The sequence below is a fragment of the Hemiscyllium ocellatum genome, chromosome 11, assembly GCF_020745735.1.
Source record: "Hemiscyllium ocellatum isolate sHemOce1 chromosome 11, sHemOce1.pat.X.cur, whole genome shotgun sequence".
Lineage (NCBI taxonomy): Eukaryota > Metazoa > Chordata > Chondrichthyes > Orectolobiformes > Hemiscylliidae > Hemiscyllium > Hemiscyllium ocellatum.
This window is the reverse complement of record NC_083411.1, coordinates 23,996,128-24,017,291: the sequence shown is the minus strand read 5'-3', so window position 1 is coordinate 24,017,291 and position 21,164 is coordinate 23,996,128. Positions and strand designations below refer to the sequence as shown.

The following is a 21,164-nucleotide window of genomic DNA, read 5'->3' as shown; positions in this document are numbered from 1 at the left end:
CAATACAGGCTTAATTGTCCATGAGATGAGATTAGATTAGATTAGATTCCCTAAAGTGTGGAAACAGGCCCTTCGTCCCAACAGGACCACACTGACCCTCCGAAGAGTAAACCACCCAGACCCATTTCCCTCTGACTAATGCATCTAACACTTTGGGCAATTTAGCATGGCCAATTCACCCTAACAGACAGACACATGAGGCTGGAATCAAACCCAAAACTGAGTGCTATGAGGCAGCAGTGCTAACCACTGTGTCACGGTGCCGCCCCAAGATGAATACAGGAGCAGAATGATCTAGAGTTCACATGTATATTTCTCTGAAGTAGGCCAGGCAAGTTGACATGGCTGTGAAGATGATTTATAGGATCCTTGGGTTTATAAATAGAGGAAGAATATAGAAACAAGGAAGTGATGCTACAAATCATTGGTTAGATCACACTTGGACTATTGTGTTCAGTTCTGGGTATCTTATTTAAGGAAGGATAGAGTCATAGAGATTTACAGCACGGAAACAGACCCTTCGGTCCAAACAGTCCATACCGACCAGATATCCCAACTCAATCTAGGCCACCTGCCAGCACCAGGCCCGTATCCCTCCAAACCCTTCCTATTCATATACCCGTCCAAATGCCCTTTAAATGTTGCAATTGTACCAGCCTCCATCACTTCCTCTGGCAGCTCATTCCATACAAGTACCACCCTCTGCGTAGAAAAGTTGCCCCTTATGTCTCTTTTATATCTTTCCCCTCTCACCCTAAACCTATGCCCTCTAGTTCTGGACTCCCCATCCCTGGGAAAAGACTTTGTCTATTTATCTTATCCATCCCCCTCATAATTTTATAAACCTCTATAACGTCACTCCTCAGCCTCCGATGCTCCAGGGAAAACAGCCCCAGTCTGTTCAGCCTCTCCCTATAGTTCAAATCCTCCAATCCTGGCAACATCCTTGTAGATCTTTTGTGAACCCTTTTAAGTTTCACAACATCTTTCTGATAGGAAGGAGACTAGAATTGCACGCAATATTCCAACAGTGACCTAACCAATGTCCTATACAGCCGTAACATGACCTCCTAACTCCTGTACTCAATACTCTGACCGATAAAGGAAAGCATACCAAACGCCTTCTTCACTATCCTATCTACCTGTGACTCCACTTTCAAGGAGCTATGAGCAACACTCCCGAGGACCTTACCATTAAGTGTATAAGTCCTGCTAAGATTTGCTTTCCCAAAATACAGCACCTCACATTTATCTGAATTAAACTCCATCTGCCACTTGCCCCGTGGCTAATCTGATCAAGGTCCTGTTGTAATCTGAGGTAACTTTCTTCGCTGTCCACTACACCTCCAAATTTGGTGTCATCTGCAAACTTATTAACTATATTTCTTATGCTCACATCCAAATCATCTATATAAATGATGAAAAGTAGTGAACCCAGCACTGATCCTTGTGGCACTCCACTGGTCACAAGCCTCCAGTCTGAAAAACAACCCTCCACCACCACCTTCTGTCTTCTACCTTTGAGCCAGTTCTGTATCCAAATGGCTAGTTCTCCCTGTATTCCATGAGATCTAACCTTGCTCATCAGCCTCACATGGGGAACCTTGTTGAATGCTTTACTGAAGTCCATATCGATCATATCTACCGCTCTGCCCATATTTATCCTCTTTGTTATTTCTTCAAAAAGTTCAATCAAGTTTGTGAGACATGATTTCCCACGCACAAAGCCATGTTGACTATCCCTAATTAGTCCTTGCCTTTCCAAATACGTGTAAATACTGTCCCTCAGGATTCCCTCCAACAACTTGCCCACCACCGACATCAGGCTCACTGGTCTATAATTCCCTGGCTTGTCCTTACGACCTTTCTTAAACAGTGTCACCACGTTAGCCAACCTCCAGTCTTCCTGTGCCTTACCTGTGACTATCGATGATACAAATATCTCAGCAAGAGGCCCCAGCAATCACTTCTCTAGCTTCCCAAAGAGTTCTAGGGTACACCTGATGAAGCCGTCGGGATTTATCCACCTTTATAGATTCTCGTTATCTCATTTCTGAAGGCTTCCCATTTTCCAGCTGTCCCTTTACCTGCGAACGTCTGCCCCAATCAGCTTTTGAAAGTTCTTACCTAATACTGTCAAAATTGACCTTTCTCCAATGTGGAACTTCACGTTTTAGATCTGGTCTATCCTTTTCCATCTCTGTTTTAAATCTAATAGAATTATGGTCACTGGCCCCAAAGTGCTCCCTCACTGACACCTCAGTCACCTGCCCTGCCTTATTTCCCAAGAGTAGGTCAAGTTTTCATCTGCTTTAGTAGGTACATCCACACACTGAATCAGAACATTTTCTTGTACACACTTAACAAATTCCTCTCTATCTAAACCCTTAACACAATGGCAGTCCCAGTCTATGTTTAGAAAGTTAAAATCCACTACCATAATTACCCTATTATTCTTACAGATAACAGATCTCCTTTCAAATTTATTTCTCAATTTCCCTCTGACTATTAGGGGATCAATAATACAATCCCAGTAAGGTGATCATCCCTTTCTTATTTCTCAGTTCCATCCAAATAACTTCCCTGTATGTATATCTATCCTCTGCTATTTAATTTAAGGTAAGAGAGGTAGGCAGTTAGTGAAGGAGTCTTCTGTGGCTATCCCCATTTCAAACAAGTATGCTGTTTTGGAAAATGTAGGGGGTGATCGATTCACAAGGGAACATAGCACAAACAGCCAAGTTTCTGGTATTGAGATTGGCTCTAATGCAATGAGGGGTATGTCGGGTTCCAAGAGATCAATTGTATTAGGGGACTCTCTAGTCAGAGGTACAGACAGGCATTTCTGTGGCCAGCAGTGATATATCAGAATGGTGTGTTACTTCCCTGGTGCCAAGATCAAGGATGTCTCAGAGAGAGTGCAGAATGCTCTCAAGAGTGAGAGGGGCCAGCAAGAGGTCATTGTCCACATCGGAACCAACAACATAGGAAGGGAAAAGGTTGAGATTCTGAAGGGAGACTACAGAGAGTTAGGCAGGAATTTAAATAGGAGGTCCTCAATGGTAGTAATATCTGGATTACTTCTGGTGCTACGAGCTAGTGAGGGCAGGAATAGGAGAATAGAGCAGATGAATGCATGGCTAAGGAGCTGGTGTATGGGAGAAGGATTCACATTTTTGGATCATTGGAATCTCTTTTGGGGTAGAAGTGACCTGTACAAGAAGGACGGATTGCACCTAAATTAGAAGGGGACTAATATACTGACAGGGAGATTTGCTAGAGCTGCTCTGGAGGATTTAAACTAGTAAGGTGGGGTGGTGGGACCCAGGGAGATAGTGAGGATAGAGATCAATCTGAGACGGGTACAGCTGAGAACTGAAGCGAGTCAAACAGTCAGGGCAGGCAGGGACAAGGTACGACTGATAAATTAAACTGCATTTATTTCAATGCAAGAGGCCTAACAGGGAAGACAGATGACCTCAGGGCATGGTTAAGAACATGGGACTGGGATATCATAGCAATTACAGAAACATGGCTCAGGGATGGACAGGACTAGCAGCCTAATGTTCCAGGATACAAATGCTACAAGAAGGATAGAAAGAGAGGTGGGGGGGGGGTGATGTTTTTGATAAGAGATAGCATTACAGCTGTACTGAGGAAGGATATTGCTGGAAATACATCCAGGGAAGTTATTTGGGTGGAACTGAGAAATAATAAGGATATTAAATTCCTGGAGAGAGTTCAAAGGAGATGATAAAAGAATGAAGGAGTTTAGATACAAGGAGAGATTGGGGAGATTGGGTTTGTTCTTTTTGGAGCAGAGAAGATTAAGAGGTCATCTTATTGAGGTGTTCAAAATTATGAATAATTTTGACAGGGTAAACAAGAATATTCTGCTTCCATTCGTTGGTAATTCAGTAACTGATGGCCACAATTTCAAGAATGTCAGCAAGAGAGCTAGGAGATGAGGAAAAACTGCTTTACTCTGAAGGTTGTTAAGATTTGGAATGTGCTGCTTGGGAGAGTGGTGAAAGCAGATTCAAAGGAGATTTCAAAAGATAGCTGGATATATATTTGAAACGGATGACGTTTGAGGGCAACCGAAATAGGACTGGAGAGTGGGGTTAGCTTTTTCAGTAACTAGTACAGATATGATGGGTCAAATGGTCTCCTTTTGTACTGTAAAACTCTGTGATTCTATGAGCGCAGCTTCACCAATAGCTTCAACCTCAGGAAGATCCAAGCAAAGCAACTCACGTGATTGACACCCTAACTGCCACTTTAAAATCCACTCAGTGTACCACTGACACATTGTGATTGCAGTGTATCCCATCTCAGAGATGTGTGGCAGGGACACACCTAACCTTTCCATTTGGTATTACAGATCCTGAGTATTGCTGAAACAAAACAGTTTCAGCAGGATGTATCTTTTTTCAGCAAGGTATCAAGTTTGCTTCAACAGCAGCCCCCAAATGCACAATTTTAACTATTTAGAAGGACAAAGACAGCAGCTGTTGTGAAATACAAGCCTGCTCAAGTTCCTGTCCAAATTGCACATCATCCTGACTTGAAAATATATTACTGTTCCTCCTGATGCCATTGTCAAAGTCCTTGAATGCTCTACCAACAAGTACTATGGGAGAGCACCTTCAACACAGACTGTAGTGCTTCAAGAAGACAGCAAGCTACCACCTTCTTAAGGAAGGTTAGAGAAGGTTAAATGAGTTTCATAGAGCCATAGTCATAGAGATGTACAGCATGGAAACAGACCCTTCCAATAATTTCCATGTTCCAGGGATGAATCAATCAAAAGAAAATGTATGATTTTGTTGCTTTTTTTTATGTGCTTATAGTTCCAATTGAGCAGAGCTGATAAAGAAAAGTATGAGCGAGAAGAAAGGCCTGAAGTACAAAAGCAAATTCTCTTGGATGCTGCTAAAAGGTTACCAGTGTACACCAGGACTGCAGCTGGAGGTATCAGGATCCAATCTCAAATGGAATATTTCTTTCAGACAAAATGTTATCCGTAGACAAGGTGATATTGGGCTATAAGTATGACAGTAGGCATGTTGTTGGCTTCAATGACATTCATAAACTATGATAAGAACATAAGAAATAGGAGTAGGCCATCTGTTGAGCCTGCTGCGCCATTCAATAAGATCGTGGGTAATCTGTTCGTGGACTCCGCTCCACTTACCCGCCTGCTCACCATAATCCTTCATTTATTTATTGTTCAAAAATCTATCTATCTTTGTCTTACAAATGTTCAATGAAGTTGCTTTAGCTGCTTCACTGTGTAGGGAATTCCACAGATTCACATCCCCGTGGGTGAAGAAGTTCTTCCTCAACTCAATCCTAAATCTACTCCCCCATATTTTGCGACTACACCCCCAGTTCGAGATTCACTGGCCATGGAAACAACCTCCCTGCTTCTACCTTATCTATTCCCTTCATAATTGTATATATTTCCATACAATCCCCCCTCATTCTTCTAAGTTTCAATAAATATAGTTTCAGTCTACTCAACCTCTCCTCATAAGCCCACTCTCTCAATTCTGGAATCAACCTAGTGAACCTCCTCTGCACCCCTCCAGTACCAATACATCCTTTCTCAAGTAAGGAGACCAAAACTATATGCAGTACTCCAGATGTGGCCTCACAAACACCATATACAGCTGCAGCATAATCTCCCTATTTTTAAACTTGATCCCTCTAGCAATCAAGGACAAAATTCAATTTGCCATCTTAATTACCTGCTGTACATACAAACCAACTTTTTGTGATTCATGCAGAAGGACACCCAGGTCCCTCTGCACAGCAGCATGCTGCAATTTTTCACCATTTAAATAATAGTCTATTTTGCTGTTATTCCTACCAAAATTGATAAATTTCACATTTGCCAACATTGTACTCCAAACCCTTCCCCATTCACTTAATCAATCTGTATTGCTCTGCAGACTTTGTGTCCTCTGCACACTTTGCTTTTTCACTCACTTTAGTATCAGTTGCGAACTTTGATATACTACATTTGGTCCCCAGTTCTAAATCACCTATGTATTTGTGCGGCACCTTGTTGAGTGCCTTCTGGAAATCCAGATACACCACATCCACCAGGTTGCTCGTTATCCACACATGCTCATAATGTCCTCAAAGAATTTCAGTAAATTAGTTAAACAGCTGTGTTTAAAATAAATTTGTCCATTAGATTAGTCACAATTGATCAGGAGTAAAAGTAAACTTTTGGTATTGACATGCAGTATTCCATGGCCCAAACTACTCTAGGAAAATTACTATTATCTAAATTGATACCTTAAAACTAATAGGGAAAAAATAAGGATTTGAGTCTTGTGGAGCGTCCATCACTACTGGTTTGGAGGTCACACAGGTTGCCTCAAAACCTGATCCGTGACAGTGGGAATTCTTCTGACAATGATGTTTTGAAGACATGGTGCATGCAGACAAAATCAGTTAACTTTGTTCCTTAGTTGGGACTGTTCTTCAGAACTGAAAGGAACTAGAAAATTATGTTTTTATGCTAGTGACAAAAGGGAGGAGGAGTAAACGGAACAGATGGTGAGCATACCCAAAGCCAAAGATGGTAAAGAGGTGATAGATATGCAAAAATAAGTGTAAAAGTTAGCTGTGAAAAGAAGAAAATGAATCCATTCTACTGAGAGAAAATGACAGGGGTGGGGGCATGTAAGAAAAATGGAGTACAGAGGTCATCTGAAGTTGTGAAACACAGTCCAAGAGTCTCAAAAGTGCATACATGGAAAATTAGGTGCAGTTCCTCCATCTTGCATTGAGTTTCATTGGAATATCATAGAAGGCTGGGAATGGAAATGTTAGCATGGGAGGAAAGTGTTTATTGCAATGGTAATCAACTGGAAGGTCTGGGCAATTCCTACATCAGAGTAGAGGGGTTCCAAAAAGGTGTCACTCAACTTCCATTTGGTGTCACCAGTGTAAGGGAGACTACACAATGAGCAGTAAACATATTGACTAAATTGAAAGAAGTATATGTGAAATACGGCTTCATCTGGATGGTCAGGAGAGAGATGGCGAATGGGAAAGTGTTAACATCTTTTGCAATCACAAGAGAAGGCGCCGTGAAGAGAGAGGAAATGTTAAGGGTGATGGAATAGTGGATCAGTGTATCACGGAAGAAACCGTCTCTGCAGGATTCTGACAGTGGAGGGGCGGAGAAGATATGTTTGGTGGTGGTATCTTGTTGTAGATGGCATAATGATAGAAAATTATCCTTTCAATTCCGAGGCAGGTGGGTTTGAAAGTGAGAACAAGGGATATTTTGCAGACAGGGTTCAGGGCCCAAACCACAGTGAGGGAATATCCTCTATTGAGGAAAAAGGAGAACAAGTTAGAGGTATTCCAGTGGAAGGAGGCATCATCGGAACAGATGCAAATAGATGGAGAAATTGGAAAATAGAATGGAGTTCTTCCAGAAACTAGGTATGAGGAAGTACAATCAAGGTAACTGTGGGAGTCAGTGGGTTTGTAATAGATAGTGGTGAACATGCCTATCCCTAGAAATTGGAACAGTGGAATTCAGGAAGGGATTGGTCTGAGATAGACCAGGTCAAGGAAAGATGGAATTTGGAAGCAAGATTGATTACTTTTCCAGTTCTGGACAAGAGGAATGCTGATGACACCATCACTGTATTAGACCAAGTGTTATGGGTCGCTCCCCACCTCGCACCCATACAACTGGAACAAAGAATATTCCATACCTCCCAGAGTGACCGGTGGAGCTGGTATCCATGCAGGTACCTACAGCACAACTCTGACTTGGATAAAGTGAGGCAAGTTAAGGTCAAGAGAACGTGAGGACTGTAGATGTCAGAGATCAGAGTCAAGAGTGTGGTGCTGGAAAAGCACAGCAGGTCAGGCAGCATCTGAGGAGGCTATCATGAGTGGTCATAATTTTAAGGTGGTTGGAGAAAGATTCAGGGGAGATGTCGGAGGTATATTCTTTACACAGAGAGTGGTAGCTGCGTGAAATGCACTGTCAACAGTGGTGGTAGTGTCAGATGCATTAGGGCATTTAAGCGACTCTTGGATAGCCACATGGATGATAATAAAGTGAAAGGTATGTAGGTTAGTTTGATCTTAGAGTAGGATGAAAGGTCGGCACAACATTGAGGGCTAAAGGGCCTGTACTGTTCTATGTTCTCTAAGTTCAGGGGGGCAGGAACATGCTGAGACTTGAGCTCAGACATTCTGGCTCACATGACCACTGCACCACAAGATCTGCTTCAAGTTGTTAAACCTGCTGTTTTGGAATTGGAACCCTTGTTCTCCCAAGCATTCTCCTGGGCCTTTGGATTACAAGCCCAGTAACACTATTAGTGCACCACCATTGTGATCTCAATTATTCTTTGAACAGTACCTGTCTCCTGTGTACTTTCAATAGCGTAGCTAATAAATCATTAACAGATTCCAGATCCTGACCACTTCTGCATAAAAAAAGTTTCTTCTTGCCAATCTTGCTTCTTCTACAAACTACTTAGATCATTATCCTCTGCTTCTTGGTCATTCTATAGTTTCTCCCTACTTAAATGCTACTGATGCTGAGCATCTCTACCAAAGCCCTTCTTAATCTTCTACAGAGAAATTTCTGCCACAATTTCTCTGAGTTATTTCTAATTAAATTCTATGAAATGATAATAATTAAACAGGAAATTTTTAAGATAGTTTTAATTTTAAAAAATTTTTGAATTGAACTGCTGGATGTGCAAGTACTTTCAAATATATTTGGTGGTTCTCATCGTTGTTTTCTTTTCATTAGCCATCCGATACTGTGACCGATGTCAACTGATTAAACCTGACCGCTGCCATCACTGCTCCATCTGTGATACGTATGTATTTCAGGTTTTTTTTCACTCAGAAAATCTGGAGTAAAAATAGATTGCTTAGATCAGTGACATCATGAAGTATATTCCATGCACTCTGAAATCCACACATCACAATTGCAATTGTAACCACTACTCACCTGTAAAGGAAAAAAAATTGCATCGATTTGAATGCAGTGCAGCTCATTTGAAAACCAGCTGCTTGCATGCAATAGACATTTTGTCTGTAGTTATATATTAACAGTTACCATGCAAGTAGGGGCACAGTTAATTCCCTCTCTTTTGAAGAGTGCTTGTTATGCTGACCACACTTCCTGCCTCTGGTTCATAATTCTCATGAATCTCTGCTTCCCAGGTCACCAATGAGACGTGTAAAAGTGCATTATGTTCCCATCTGTCTGTTTTGCAGGTAGTGCCAGAATGCTTCAGTTTGAACCTAATTTAAAACTGACAAAATGCATTGAAATGCCTTGCACCACAGTAGTATGCTGTTCCCTCAAGATGAGGGAATAGCATTTTTTTAGTATGTTAGGACTGCATCTGCTGACATTTTGGCAGCAAAATCTTTTAAGTGAATTAAAATAAAGAATGATAAAAACCTAACAATCATAAAAAAGGTAGTGAGAAAGCTGTTAAATAAAGTGGATTTTGAAAAAGGTTTGCGAATCAGCTTTCTATTGCATGCACACTTGAAATAAATGAGGTGAGCATGCACAATAGGAATTTATCATTGGATGGTTGGTGTCAACAGATATTGTACTTACTTAAGTTGAGATGGAGATGAACAAATTCAAAATAATATTGAGAATGTTACAAGATCGTGAGAAATATACAATACATTTAAACCAGCACCGAACAAATGACTAAATGTAATTATTAAACGTGACAAACTGATATTTATTATATGTAGAATTACTATAATTATCTGATATGATAAATGTTTGTTTCACTTTCTCAATCCCAAACTAGAATATATTCCTGTCCAAATTCTAATAAATACTGAACTCTTTAGCTGCACTAAGCATGGGAAGGCATATCTCCAAAAATCAAGTGGCATGCAGTAGTGAGCAAATGAATCTACTGCCTTCAAAGAAGCTTGCAGATAGCTGAGAGAACTGTTAGTAGAAATTTCAGAATAGATTACCAATCTGATGTCTCCATCAGATTAGCAATGCCAAAGCGACGGGGACAGTTGTAGCATAACATGAAATAAATAAAAATACAAGAAAGCTTGGAATAATTTTGTACACAGTGGGGGAAGGGGGAAAGCATAAGTCTGCCAAATTGTTGAAATGTCAGATGATTAATATTGTTCTCTGTAGATCACATAATCTAAATTGAATCATAGATTGAAAATTACTTTGTCCTACTGAAGCTCAAGATAAGTTCCTGGATTATTTTTCTGGCATTAAACTTTTCTTAAAACATAGTTTGGGCCTTTAATTTGACGCAACTTATCATTTCTCTTTCTTTCTCAGATCTTTGTGATCCTTGAATTCTGGCCTTTTACACATCAGTGAGTTCAGTTGTTCCTTGTTGGCAGCTTAAGCCATAGCTAGGTTCAAGAATTCTTTCCCTGGGCAGACACTTAGAGGCAGAAATTTTGAAGCCTTCAGAAGCAACCTGGGCAGATCTACACAGACTTTGAGAGGGTAAAACAACTGATCATTTGATGCAGGTATTTAGAATAGACAACATGTAGGAGAACCTGTGGATAGTAATTCTCCTTGAAAAACTTAAAAGTTAACAACCTACATCATCAGAACCCATGCAGAGAACAACACCACTTACAAGTTCCCCTCCAGGCCATCCTTTCAGAAATATATTGTAGTTCCTTCAGTGATGTTGGCTGAAAATCCTCCAACTCTCTACCAATGAATTTTGAGGCTACCTACACCAAATGGACTGCAGGTCATCACCACCTTCCCAAGGACAATTAGGGAACAACAATAAGTACTGGCCCAGTCCACAACAGCCACATCCGTGAGTGCATTTAAAAACAAAATTCCAGCAGGCAAGTAGCCACAGTGGCCAATAATAACAGGGTTGTCCACAAGCCCTTGGCCTATTAGGAACATTTTACCATCACACCCACAAGACGTGGTAGGTAGAAGGTGGGACAATAAAAACAAGGCGAATGGTCAGGGTCAAAATGGGACAGTTGTGAATGAAAAGGGATTTCTTCCACAAAGCAAATTCTGAGGATGGAACTGATTCGTAGATGGAAAGATTCCTGGTAAGCAAATAGGATTTACAAGATACAGCCAGGTCAGTTTAGGAAAAGGTACATTCACCATCCGATATGGCCTAGTGGAGAGGTGAGCAAATCCATAACTGTTTTAGGGAAACTTTGTCAAAAGGAAAAATAGCTCCCTATGCCTCAAGTCAATCAGATAAACTCATAGTCATATTTGGGTATATAAGCATCTAAATCATTTTATTGGGAAAAAGCATGACTTTTCCATCAGGGAGTGCATTAAATGCCAAGGTTTGGACAAATAATATTGGCAGCAAGGACATACCCATTCCTACTGGGTGCAACTTGCGTGCCATAATGTCTGGGTCCCTAATATGGGGCTTACATATATTTTGCCTGTGGACAGGGTTGACCAACTCCAGGGGACTGAACTGACAGAGGCAAAGATAATGGCTTTCCCAGTAGTCTAAGGAAGACTAGATGTGATTAAGGAGAAGGAACAGTTACAGAAAAAGACGCAATGTTTCCCCCTTCCAGTGTAGAGACCTAGTTGATAGGTAACTAAGCTCCATTGCCTGAGGCCAAATTGGCACTACAGACAGATGACTGCCATTTGATTATCCAAAACCTTGATCAGGGATTTGGCTGCCTGAATTCAATGATAATTAGGTCTTCTCTGTTTGAAATTCAGTAAGCCAACCAACAGTTAAATAAATTGACCCAAACTGCTCAAGTTGTAGCTGAAGCAGTGTGTTCTGAAATGGGACCATGTTAATAATGTGAATGCCATATTAATAATGAGGTTCTGACTTCCTCGCAGACCTAAGAATGATGGTAAACCAGACAGGAGTTTCACCTTAGTACTATTAGGATATATTGTGAATAGCCAACAAAAGTCCAATAGCTGGGCATGCAGGGATCTGGAACCCAATGCACACAAGTCAGCATTTTACTGGCCTTGCCTGCAAAAGGATAAAATACAATTTTGTTAAACATGCTATGCATGTAAAATTGTGGGGAAACTCCAACCTTCCAGAAGACCGACAAGAAGAAGTAGTTTTGAGTGGTCTGAATAAAACACAGCTAAACCACCAGAGTCACAAGTGGCTTTTATAGAACAATTTCTACTAGATCCTGACGATGGTAATCAGGGCATACTACCACGATAACCCATAACTGAGACAGAGGGCTTGAATTTCTCTTGCTTAACACCCAAGATTCACCCAATAAGTCAATTAGTTTTAATTGTTTTGAATTAATTTATGGGCACAAGGTAAAAGATCCTTGGATCTAATCCAGAAAAGTAAAGAAAGAAAATTCTTCTATGCTCGATTGCACTTTTGACTGTAAACTGAGGGGAGTCTCAACACTTCACAAATAATAGGACAGACCAGTTAGCTGAAACCCATATATTTCAGGCGTAGGAGATATGTTTCAGGTATTTATTGCTATATTTTCAGGGTGAACCAATGAAAGCCTGGGTCAGTGATCCATGTAGAGCAGCCAAGAGCATTGGGGAAGTCAATTATTTGATAGTCCAGACTGCTGGAAAAGAGTTAACTATATTAAATCAATATGCTGAAAAATACTATAGTCAGGAAAAATATAAATAAGCACAGGTCTATCAGATACTAAGAACAGTGAATGCGGAAAGAACAGTATGGATTAAACAGAGGAAGACCTTGATTAATTCCAAATTTGGTCCTACTATCCGATTAGCCAACACCAAACTATAAAGGAGATTAAATCACAGAATTATAGAATTCCCACAGTGTGGAAACAGGCCATTCGGCCCAACATATCCGTAACAACACTCCAAAGAGCATCCCACCCAGACCCTTATCCTGTCTCCATAGGCCTGCATTTCCTGTGGCTAATCCACCTGACCTACGCATCCCTGAACGCTACAGGCAATTTAGTATGACCAATCCACGTAACCTGCACACTTTTGAACTGTGGGAGATAACCAAACCACCCGGAGGAAACCCATGTAGACACTGGGCAAATGTGCAAAATCCACACAGACAGTCGCCCGAGGCAGGAATGTGACCTGGGTTTCTGCGCTGTGAGGCTGCAGTGCTAACCACTGAGCCACCATGCTGTCCCATCATAAATGCCACAGTATCATATTTCAATACAGAATATTGAGTTCACCGAACAAAGCTGTTGATGGCATCTAAAGGGACCTACTGGACCAAACCAGTATGTACACCATAATCTTGCACAGTGTGGATATGGGAGAGTCTCCTGTCCTGAAACAAATCACCTCAGTATCAAGAAAATGGCCCAAGTGACAGTAGAGATATGATACATATTGGAAAACTGCAAGATTGAAGTCCAGTCAAATGTGATCAAGTTCCCAATTGTGCTAATGCCCAAGCCTGTTTCTCAACCAGCAAAATAAGGGTGGACTCCTACCCACTTCCTCACTGGGAGGGTTGAATTAACATGAACGATCATAGATGTCAAAGGCCTTCTGTCTGCCAATAATTATGTGATTGATTCCTAAGTAGCTAAACAGCTTGGGGCTGTGAAGACAATAGGAAAAACATAGATCTCTATGAGCTTAGGAACTGACTTTGTTCTGTGCAGGAAAAAAAAACACTTTAAGCCTGAAAAAAAAAGATATTTTTACTTCAACAGTTGCTGTAATAAGTCAGATCTTTATATAAGTGTGAATGAGTCATGCTGTGCCTTCTGCAAACAAGTGAAAGCATCCAGAGAAGGAAGATTGAGAAGTAGCATTCTGATCAGTACAAGAATCATTTCAGCAAACATAGCAGACAGGGCCCTCTGAACTGCTGCCCCAATCTTTCCTGTACCTACAACACCCATTTTTTTTTCTTTCTCTCTGCCTGTGTCTATCTATATGTGTGCGTAAAGGGGGAGCTTATAAGGGCGTTAGCATTTTACCTATTAAAGTCACATGCTTACAGATAATAATTGTTTATGTATAGTGAGAATCTATTGAAATGAATAGTCATTCTTGTAAATACAGAAACCTGGTGTGTGCTTTCTTTCAGTAGCCATTAAGTCAGATTCACTTGGGGATTCTGTAGTTTTTTAAATATCTTCAACTTTTTCGATGACTCTGGAAATAATTTTAATTAATTTCCAGCACACTATTCCAGTGAGGCATAACACACCACCCATACATTGAGACTTTGGTACATTCTGATCTTAAAACACTAACCTTTGTGGAAAAATTTTCAAAAACACAGAATATCAGACTATTTCAATGTAGTCTACTGTTGCAGCCCTATCACTTAAAGAGTTTTTACATTGCAGGGAAAAGCAATCTAATAGCTGATGTTTGCCCAGAATTCAACTTTGTTTCAAATAACCTGAATATCAAAAAAGTACAATGTAAAAAAGTATATTAGTTAGATTTAAAGGGCAAATTAACATCCTGGTATAAATAGATCACACATTTACCACAAGAAAATGCAATGTTTTTCTGTTAAAATTGTCAACTAAATTTTTTTTTAAGTATTTTGGAATTCATTTTACTGAAAGACCAACAATTATTTCTCCTGGACTACTTGAGTATTACTTTTTTAAAATGTTCTTTATCGCTATCTATCACTATTGGATCTTATTGTTGTCTTTGTTTCTTAGATGTGTGTTGAAAATGGATCATCATTGTCCATGGTAGGTTCAAATTTATATTTAGTGACCTCCTAACCCTCATTAGCGACAATAGTCAAGAGCAATTCCTAAACCATTTATAATTCTGTTGCATTTTTGTTGCACACAATAATTTCTCCCTTGGTGTTAAATGCGTGGATTGTAGAGTTATCCTGTCACAATTTAAGACCATTGAATAATCACTTAAATTGTACATTCTGTTCAAGTGATTCTCCAATAATTTTTACCATGTTATCTTGGCAATGAACTTTGAAAGCCCTTCAAGAATACTTTTTAGTTATTGTTCAGTTGTCATTCTAGCTGTAAAGCTATAGTTTAGAAAATTAAAACATACATTTAAATATAAATTAATGTTACTATTCTAACACTACTTAATTTGCAAGACCTGACAAGTATCACTTCTTATCTGATTGCACGCATTATCATTTGACCTGTCTCTCAAATTTAAAAGTCACACAACACTCCGAAAGCTAGTGCTTCCAAATGAACCTATTGGACTGGTCTTGTGTGATTTTTAAATTTGTCCGCCCTAGTCCAGCACCGGCACCATCAAGTCATCTCTTCCAAATAACTGAGTGGGACATTGAATTCAGAAGAGCAGATGCTCAAAAGTAGATTTTCTCACTATTTACTGTCTTTAACAAAGTCCTTCTTAGAATCAAGTTGCCATTTTATTCAAAACAAAATACAAGCAGTCCCCAATTTACAAACATCCTACTTGCGAATGCTCATACTTTGAAAGCAAGCTGGTACAAGGGTGTATTGATATTAATTTTAAATATCGAACACACAAATGTTTCCTTGCATTCAGTTCTATTATATTGTCCTGTATTGTGTTCAAACTTGCATACAAAATAATTTGCAAATGGACTCAAGAGTGGAACCCATTCACAACCTGGGACTGCCTGTAACGTCATTTGTTTAGGGGGTCTGTTTACATTTAAACCCTGGTATGCATAGTAGTGAGCATTCTTTTCATAAACAGTTCATCAAGCTTTGGCATTCATCGCTGAGTCAACTTTTTTTGGGGAGGTACTGGAGAGTTCACCCTCATGTCCTAGTCAGTTATCTGTCAACTAAATCAATATGAAAATAGAATATTCAGTCAGAGTCTCACTTTGTTTGGAATTGCGCCATATTCATTTAGTAACCACATTTCCCATATTGCAACAGGACTATATTTTAAAAGTAATTAATTGACTAAGGTGCTTTGGGACATCTCAGATCTTGAAAACTGTCTCTGTCTTTATCATTATGAATGAAAAGACCATGTCATGATTTTTTTTCTCTCTTTTTAGGGTGAATAACTGTATTGGATTTTCAAACTACAAATTTTTTCTTCTTTTTTTGGGGTATTCCATGCTGTATTGTTTGTTTGTTGCTGCCACTGTTCTACGATACTTCATCATGTTTTGGACGGTAAGTTCTATTTTGCAACTCTCTCCTCACTCAACATTGATCTGTTTCAACAGTGCTATTGGATAGTAGGCAAAAGTGGGAACTCCAGATGCCATTTCTCTATCTCCCCACCTTCCTCACCCAGGGATAAAGAGAACAATTGTAGTACAGTAACTACCAACTAGACTAAAATCAGTTACCTCATTACATATTGCAAATAGAACTTAGATCTTTTCAACTGCATAGTGCTGCATCAAGTTTTGTCTTTAACCTGATTTATTAAATGTAGACTAAGCACTTATTAAAATGCATTGAACACCAGTGATTTTTTTTCACTGCATAATACTTGATTTCAATTATGATTTGGAGATGCCGGTGTTGGACTGGGGTGTACCAAGTTAAAAATCACACAACACCAGGTTATAGTCCAACAGGTTTAATTGGAAGCACACTAGCTTTCGGAGCAATGCTCCTTCATCAGGTGATTGTGGAGGGCTCGATCGTAACACAGAATTTATAGCAAAAATTTGCAGTGTGATGTAACTGAAATTATACATTGAAAAATTGATTGTCTGTTAAGCCATTCATCTGTTAGAATACAGTGATAGTTTCACTTCTTTCATGTGTAAATCACAAAACCCTTCTTTTTAAAGTTGCATTCTCGGGTTAGCTGCTCACAATGTGATAGCTAGACAATATGTTGAAAGTGTTAGCTCCCTGTGTTCTCTGTCTGTCTGGGTTCCCTCCCAGTTGGGGGCACTTCAGTGGTCCAGGACATTCAGCCTTCTACCTTTGGGTGACCATCCTCCAAGGTGGACTTTGGGACAGGCAGCAGAGGAAAGTGGCCGAGCAGAGGCTGATAGCTAAGTTCAGTACCCATAGGGAGGGCCTCAACCGGGACCTTGGGTTCATGTCACATTACAGGTGATCACCAGGGGGCTAACACTTCCAACATATTGTCTAGCTATCACCATTGTTAGCAGCTAACCCGAGAATGCAACTTTAAAAAGAAGGGTTTTGTGATTTACACATGAAAGAAGTGAAACTATCACTGTATTCTAACAGATGAAAGGCTTAACAGACAATCAATTTTTCAATGTATAATTTCAGTTACGTCACACTGCAAATTTTTGCTATAAATTCTGTGTTATGATCGAGTCCTCCACAATCACCTGATGAAGGAGCGTCGCTCCGAAAGCTAGTGTGCTTCCAATTAAATCTGTTGGACTATAACCTGGTGTTGTGTGATTTTTAATTCTGATTTCAAATAAGTCAATAAATTAAGCCTTGGAAATTCAGTTTCTTATGTCTCACAATTGTGGAAGACCAATCTCATTCAATAACTTTATTTGCTGACAGGGTGGTCTGTCTGACGGTCGTGCAAAATTTCATGTACTGTTTCTTCTGTTCGTGGCTGTAATGTTCTTCCTCAGCCTGATGTTTCTCCTTGGTTACCATTGTTGGCTGGTCAGTTTGAACAGATCTACATTAGGTAAGAGTTCAGCAGCAAGTCCACAGTGTTGTGCACTATTAAAGAGATAATGTAGTTTAGAAATGTTATCTCTTACCATTAAATGAAGAATTAATCAAATTTAATGTTATCTTTGAAGGAGGATAGTATTACAAGAGTTAGTTCCCTGACTATGTTTGCAATTGACTTGTTAATGTTTGCATATGCGATTGTCTAAAACATTGAAACTTCGAGCAGGAGTAGGCTATTCAGCCCTTCAAGCCCATTCCTCCATTCAATATAATTATGTCTAATTGTCTATCTCAATGCCATAGTCCCACTTTCACTCTGTGTCTCTTAAGATTTTAGATATTTATGACCATTAGCCTCTCTTTTTTAATATCTTCAGTGACCTGGTCTCCACAGTTTCTGTGGTAGCAAATTTCACATACTGGCCACTCTCTGGAGAGGTGTTTCTTCATCTCAGTCCTAAATGACTTTTTCTGTATCCTGAGACTGTGAACCCTGGTTCCACACTCCCCAACCAGGGGAAACATCTTCCTTGTACCTAGTCTGTCTGGTCCTGTTAGAATTACACATATTTAAATCAGATCCCCTCTCATTTTTCTAAAATCTAGTGAACACCGTTCCAACCAAACTCATACAAAAGTCCTGCCATCCTAGTATCCGTCTAGTGAATCAATGCTACGTTCCCTTTATGGCAAGTATATTTTCACTTAGTTAGGGAGAATAAAAGAGAATAAAACTGTACACACTATTCCAAGTGCAGTCTTACTAGGGCACCATATAACTGCATTATGATATCCCTACGTCTGAATTCAAGTCCTCTTGCAATGCAACTGAAAATGTGATGCTGAAGAAGGGCTCATGCCCAAAACATCGATTCTTCTGCTCCTTGGATGCTGCCTGACCTGCTGCGCTTTTCCAGCAACAAATTTTCATCTCTGATCTCCAGCATCTGCAGCCTTCACTTTCTCCTCTTGAAATGGAGGCCAACATACTATTTGTCTTCCAAATTACTCGCTTCATCTGCCTGTTTACTTTGATTTCAGGGTGTACAAGGATGTCTACAAGTCGTGATACATCATATTTGTCAAAATATCACTATTTAAATAATACTCTACCATTCTGCTTTTTTGCACCAAACTCTATAACTTCACATTTATTCTCATTATATTGCATCTGCCATGAGTTTACTCATGCACTCAACTTGTCTAGATCCCCATGAAGCCTCCTTACATTTTCCTCACAACTCGCAATCTCACTTAGTTTTGTAGGAGTATCTGTAGAGCATAGAGATCCTACTTAGAATTGATTTTGTTGTCATGGAGTAGATTGGTGTAACTATCTTCAAACAACCTGCTTGAAACTCAAAGGGAAGGTATTGTAATAACCCAGAGACATTCATAAGACCGTAAGATGTAGGAGCAGAAGTACGGCATTTGGCTCATCAGGTCCACTACACTATTCGATCATGGTTAATATTTTCTCAACCTTATTGTCCTGCCTTCTCCCCATAACCTTTCATTCCCTTAATAATCAAAATCCTATCTATCTCGGTCTTCAATACATTCAGTAACTTGGTCTCCCCAGCCTTCTATGGCAATGAGTTCCACAGAATCACCATCCTCTGGCTAAGAAATTCCTCATCCTCTTAATTTGAACTAACCCTTCACTCTGTGAGACTGTGCCCTTCGGTCCTTGTCTCTTCTATAGTGAAAACATCTCCACATCCACTGTATCCAGGCTTCTTTGTATTCTTTAAGTCTCAATGAGATGCCCCTCAACCTTCTAAATTCTAACAAGTACAGACCCAGAGTCTTCAACCGCCCCTCTTGACAAGCCCTCCATCCCCAGGATTGTTCTTGTAAATCTCCTTAGAACGCCCTCCAATAGCAGCACATCATCTTTTGAAACAGGGCCCAAAATTGTTCACAATATTCCAAATATGATTTGACCAGAGCGGCCTCAGCAGTACATCTATTGTATTCTTGCCCTCTCAAATGAATGTTAACCTAGCATTTGTTTTCCTAATTGCCAAATGAATCAGCATGTTAACCTTAAGAGAAAGTTGGACTAGGGCTTGTGTTTGTGCTTCTGGTTTCTGAAGCTTTTCTCCATTTAAAAAATAGTCTTCACCTCTATTCTTCCCAGCAAAGTGCATAAGCTCACAGTTTCCCACATTGTATTTCACCTGCCACTTCTTTGCCCACTCTCCTAACCTATCCAAATCCCTCTGCAGCCTCCCCACTTCCTCAACATTCTCTATCCCTTCCCCTATCTTTGTGTCATCTGCAGACTTAGCAACATCGTTCTCAGTTCCTCCAGTTTTGATTCATTGTGATCTTACTCTTGCGAGAGGTGGTAGACTTCAGTGAACAGCATTTACTTATTTACCAGCTGAGACAAATTTTCCAAAGGTTTGACAAAGCAACTGGAGGGATAATCAACTCTCCTTCTGTGGGGTATTACATCTACAAATAAGCTGGACCAGGTTTAACATCTCATCACCTAACAATATGGCATTTTCTACCTGCCGAGTATCCTACATATTCGTCAATAAATGACTTACTATGATAAAAGTTTGTTGTTTAGTGTGGGTTGCGATAGGTTATACATGATGGAGCAAAGGTTGCAAGTTTTCTTTCTGAGGAAACTTGGCATATTTATGCAAACTGTTATACACCTTTTATACATGTAACGGTAAAGCCCAAACTGTAATACGGCTCAATGTACAATAGACAATAGGTACAGGAGTAGGCCATTCGACCCTTCAAGCCAGCACCACCATTCAATATGATCATGGCTGATCATCCACAATCAGTATCCTGTTCCTGCCTTATCCCCATAACCCTTGATTCCACTAGCTTTAAGAGCTCTATCCATCTCTTTCTTGAAGGTACCCAGAGACTTGGCCTCCATTGTCTTCTGGGGCAGAGCATTCCATATATCCACCGCTCTCTGGGTGAAGACGTTTCTCCTCAACTGTTTGAAATGCCCTTCCACTTCTCTTTAAACTGTGTCCTCTGGTTCGGGACTCACCCATCAGTGGAAACATGCTTCCTGCCTCCAGACAGTCCAATTCTTTAATAATCTTATACGTCTCAATCAAATCCCCTCTCATCCTTCTAAATTCAAATGTATACAAGCCCAATCACTCCAATCTTTCAACATATGATATCCCGCCATTCTGGAATTGACCTCGTGAACTGTGCTGCACTCCCTCAATAGCCAGAATGTCCTTCCTCAAATTTGGAGACCAAAACTACACACAATACACCAGGTGTGGTCTCAGCAGGGCTCTGTACAGCTGTAGAAGGACCTCTTTGCTCCTGTACTCAATTCCTCTTGTTATGAAGGCCAGCATGCTATTAGCTTTCTTCACTGCCTGCTGTACCTGCATGCTTGCTTTCATTGACTGATGTACAAGAACACCTAGATATTGTTGTACTTCCCCTTTACCTAACTTGACTCCATTTAGATAGTAATCTGCCTTCCTGTTCTTGCCACCAAAGTGGTTAACCACACATTTATCCACACTAAACTGCATCTGCCATGCATCCGTCCACTCACCTAGCCT

General features: G+C 40.1%; 1 protein-coding gene across 1 annotated transcript in view; it reads left to right on the top strand.

Moving 5' to 3' along the window:
* Nucleotides 1-21,164, top strand: part of zdhhc15b (zinc finger DHHC-type palmitoyltransferase 15b) — a 106,928-nt gene that overhangs the window by 71,180 nt on the left and 14,584 nt on the right. Inside the window, exons 4-8 of the mRNA XM_060832469.1 lie at nt 4,854-4,974; nt 8,807-8,876; nt 14,686-14,718; nt 16,014-16,134; nt 17,473-17,605. Coding sequence (XP_060688452.1) covers nt 4,854-4,974; nt 8,807-8,876; nt 14,686-14,718; nt 16,014-16,134; nt 17,473-17,605 — 478 coding nt within the window. The remainder of the gene's footprint in view (nt 1-4,853; nt 4,975-8,806; nt 8,877-14,685; nt 14,719-16,013; nt 16,135-17,472; nt 17,606-21,164) is intronic.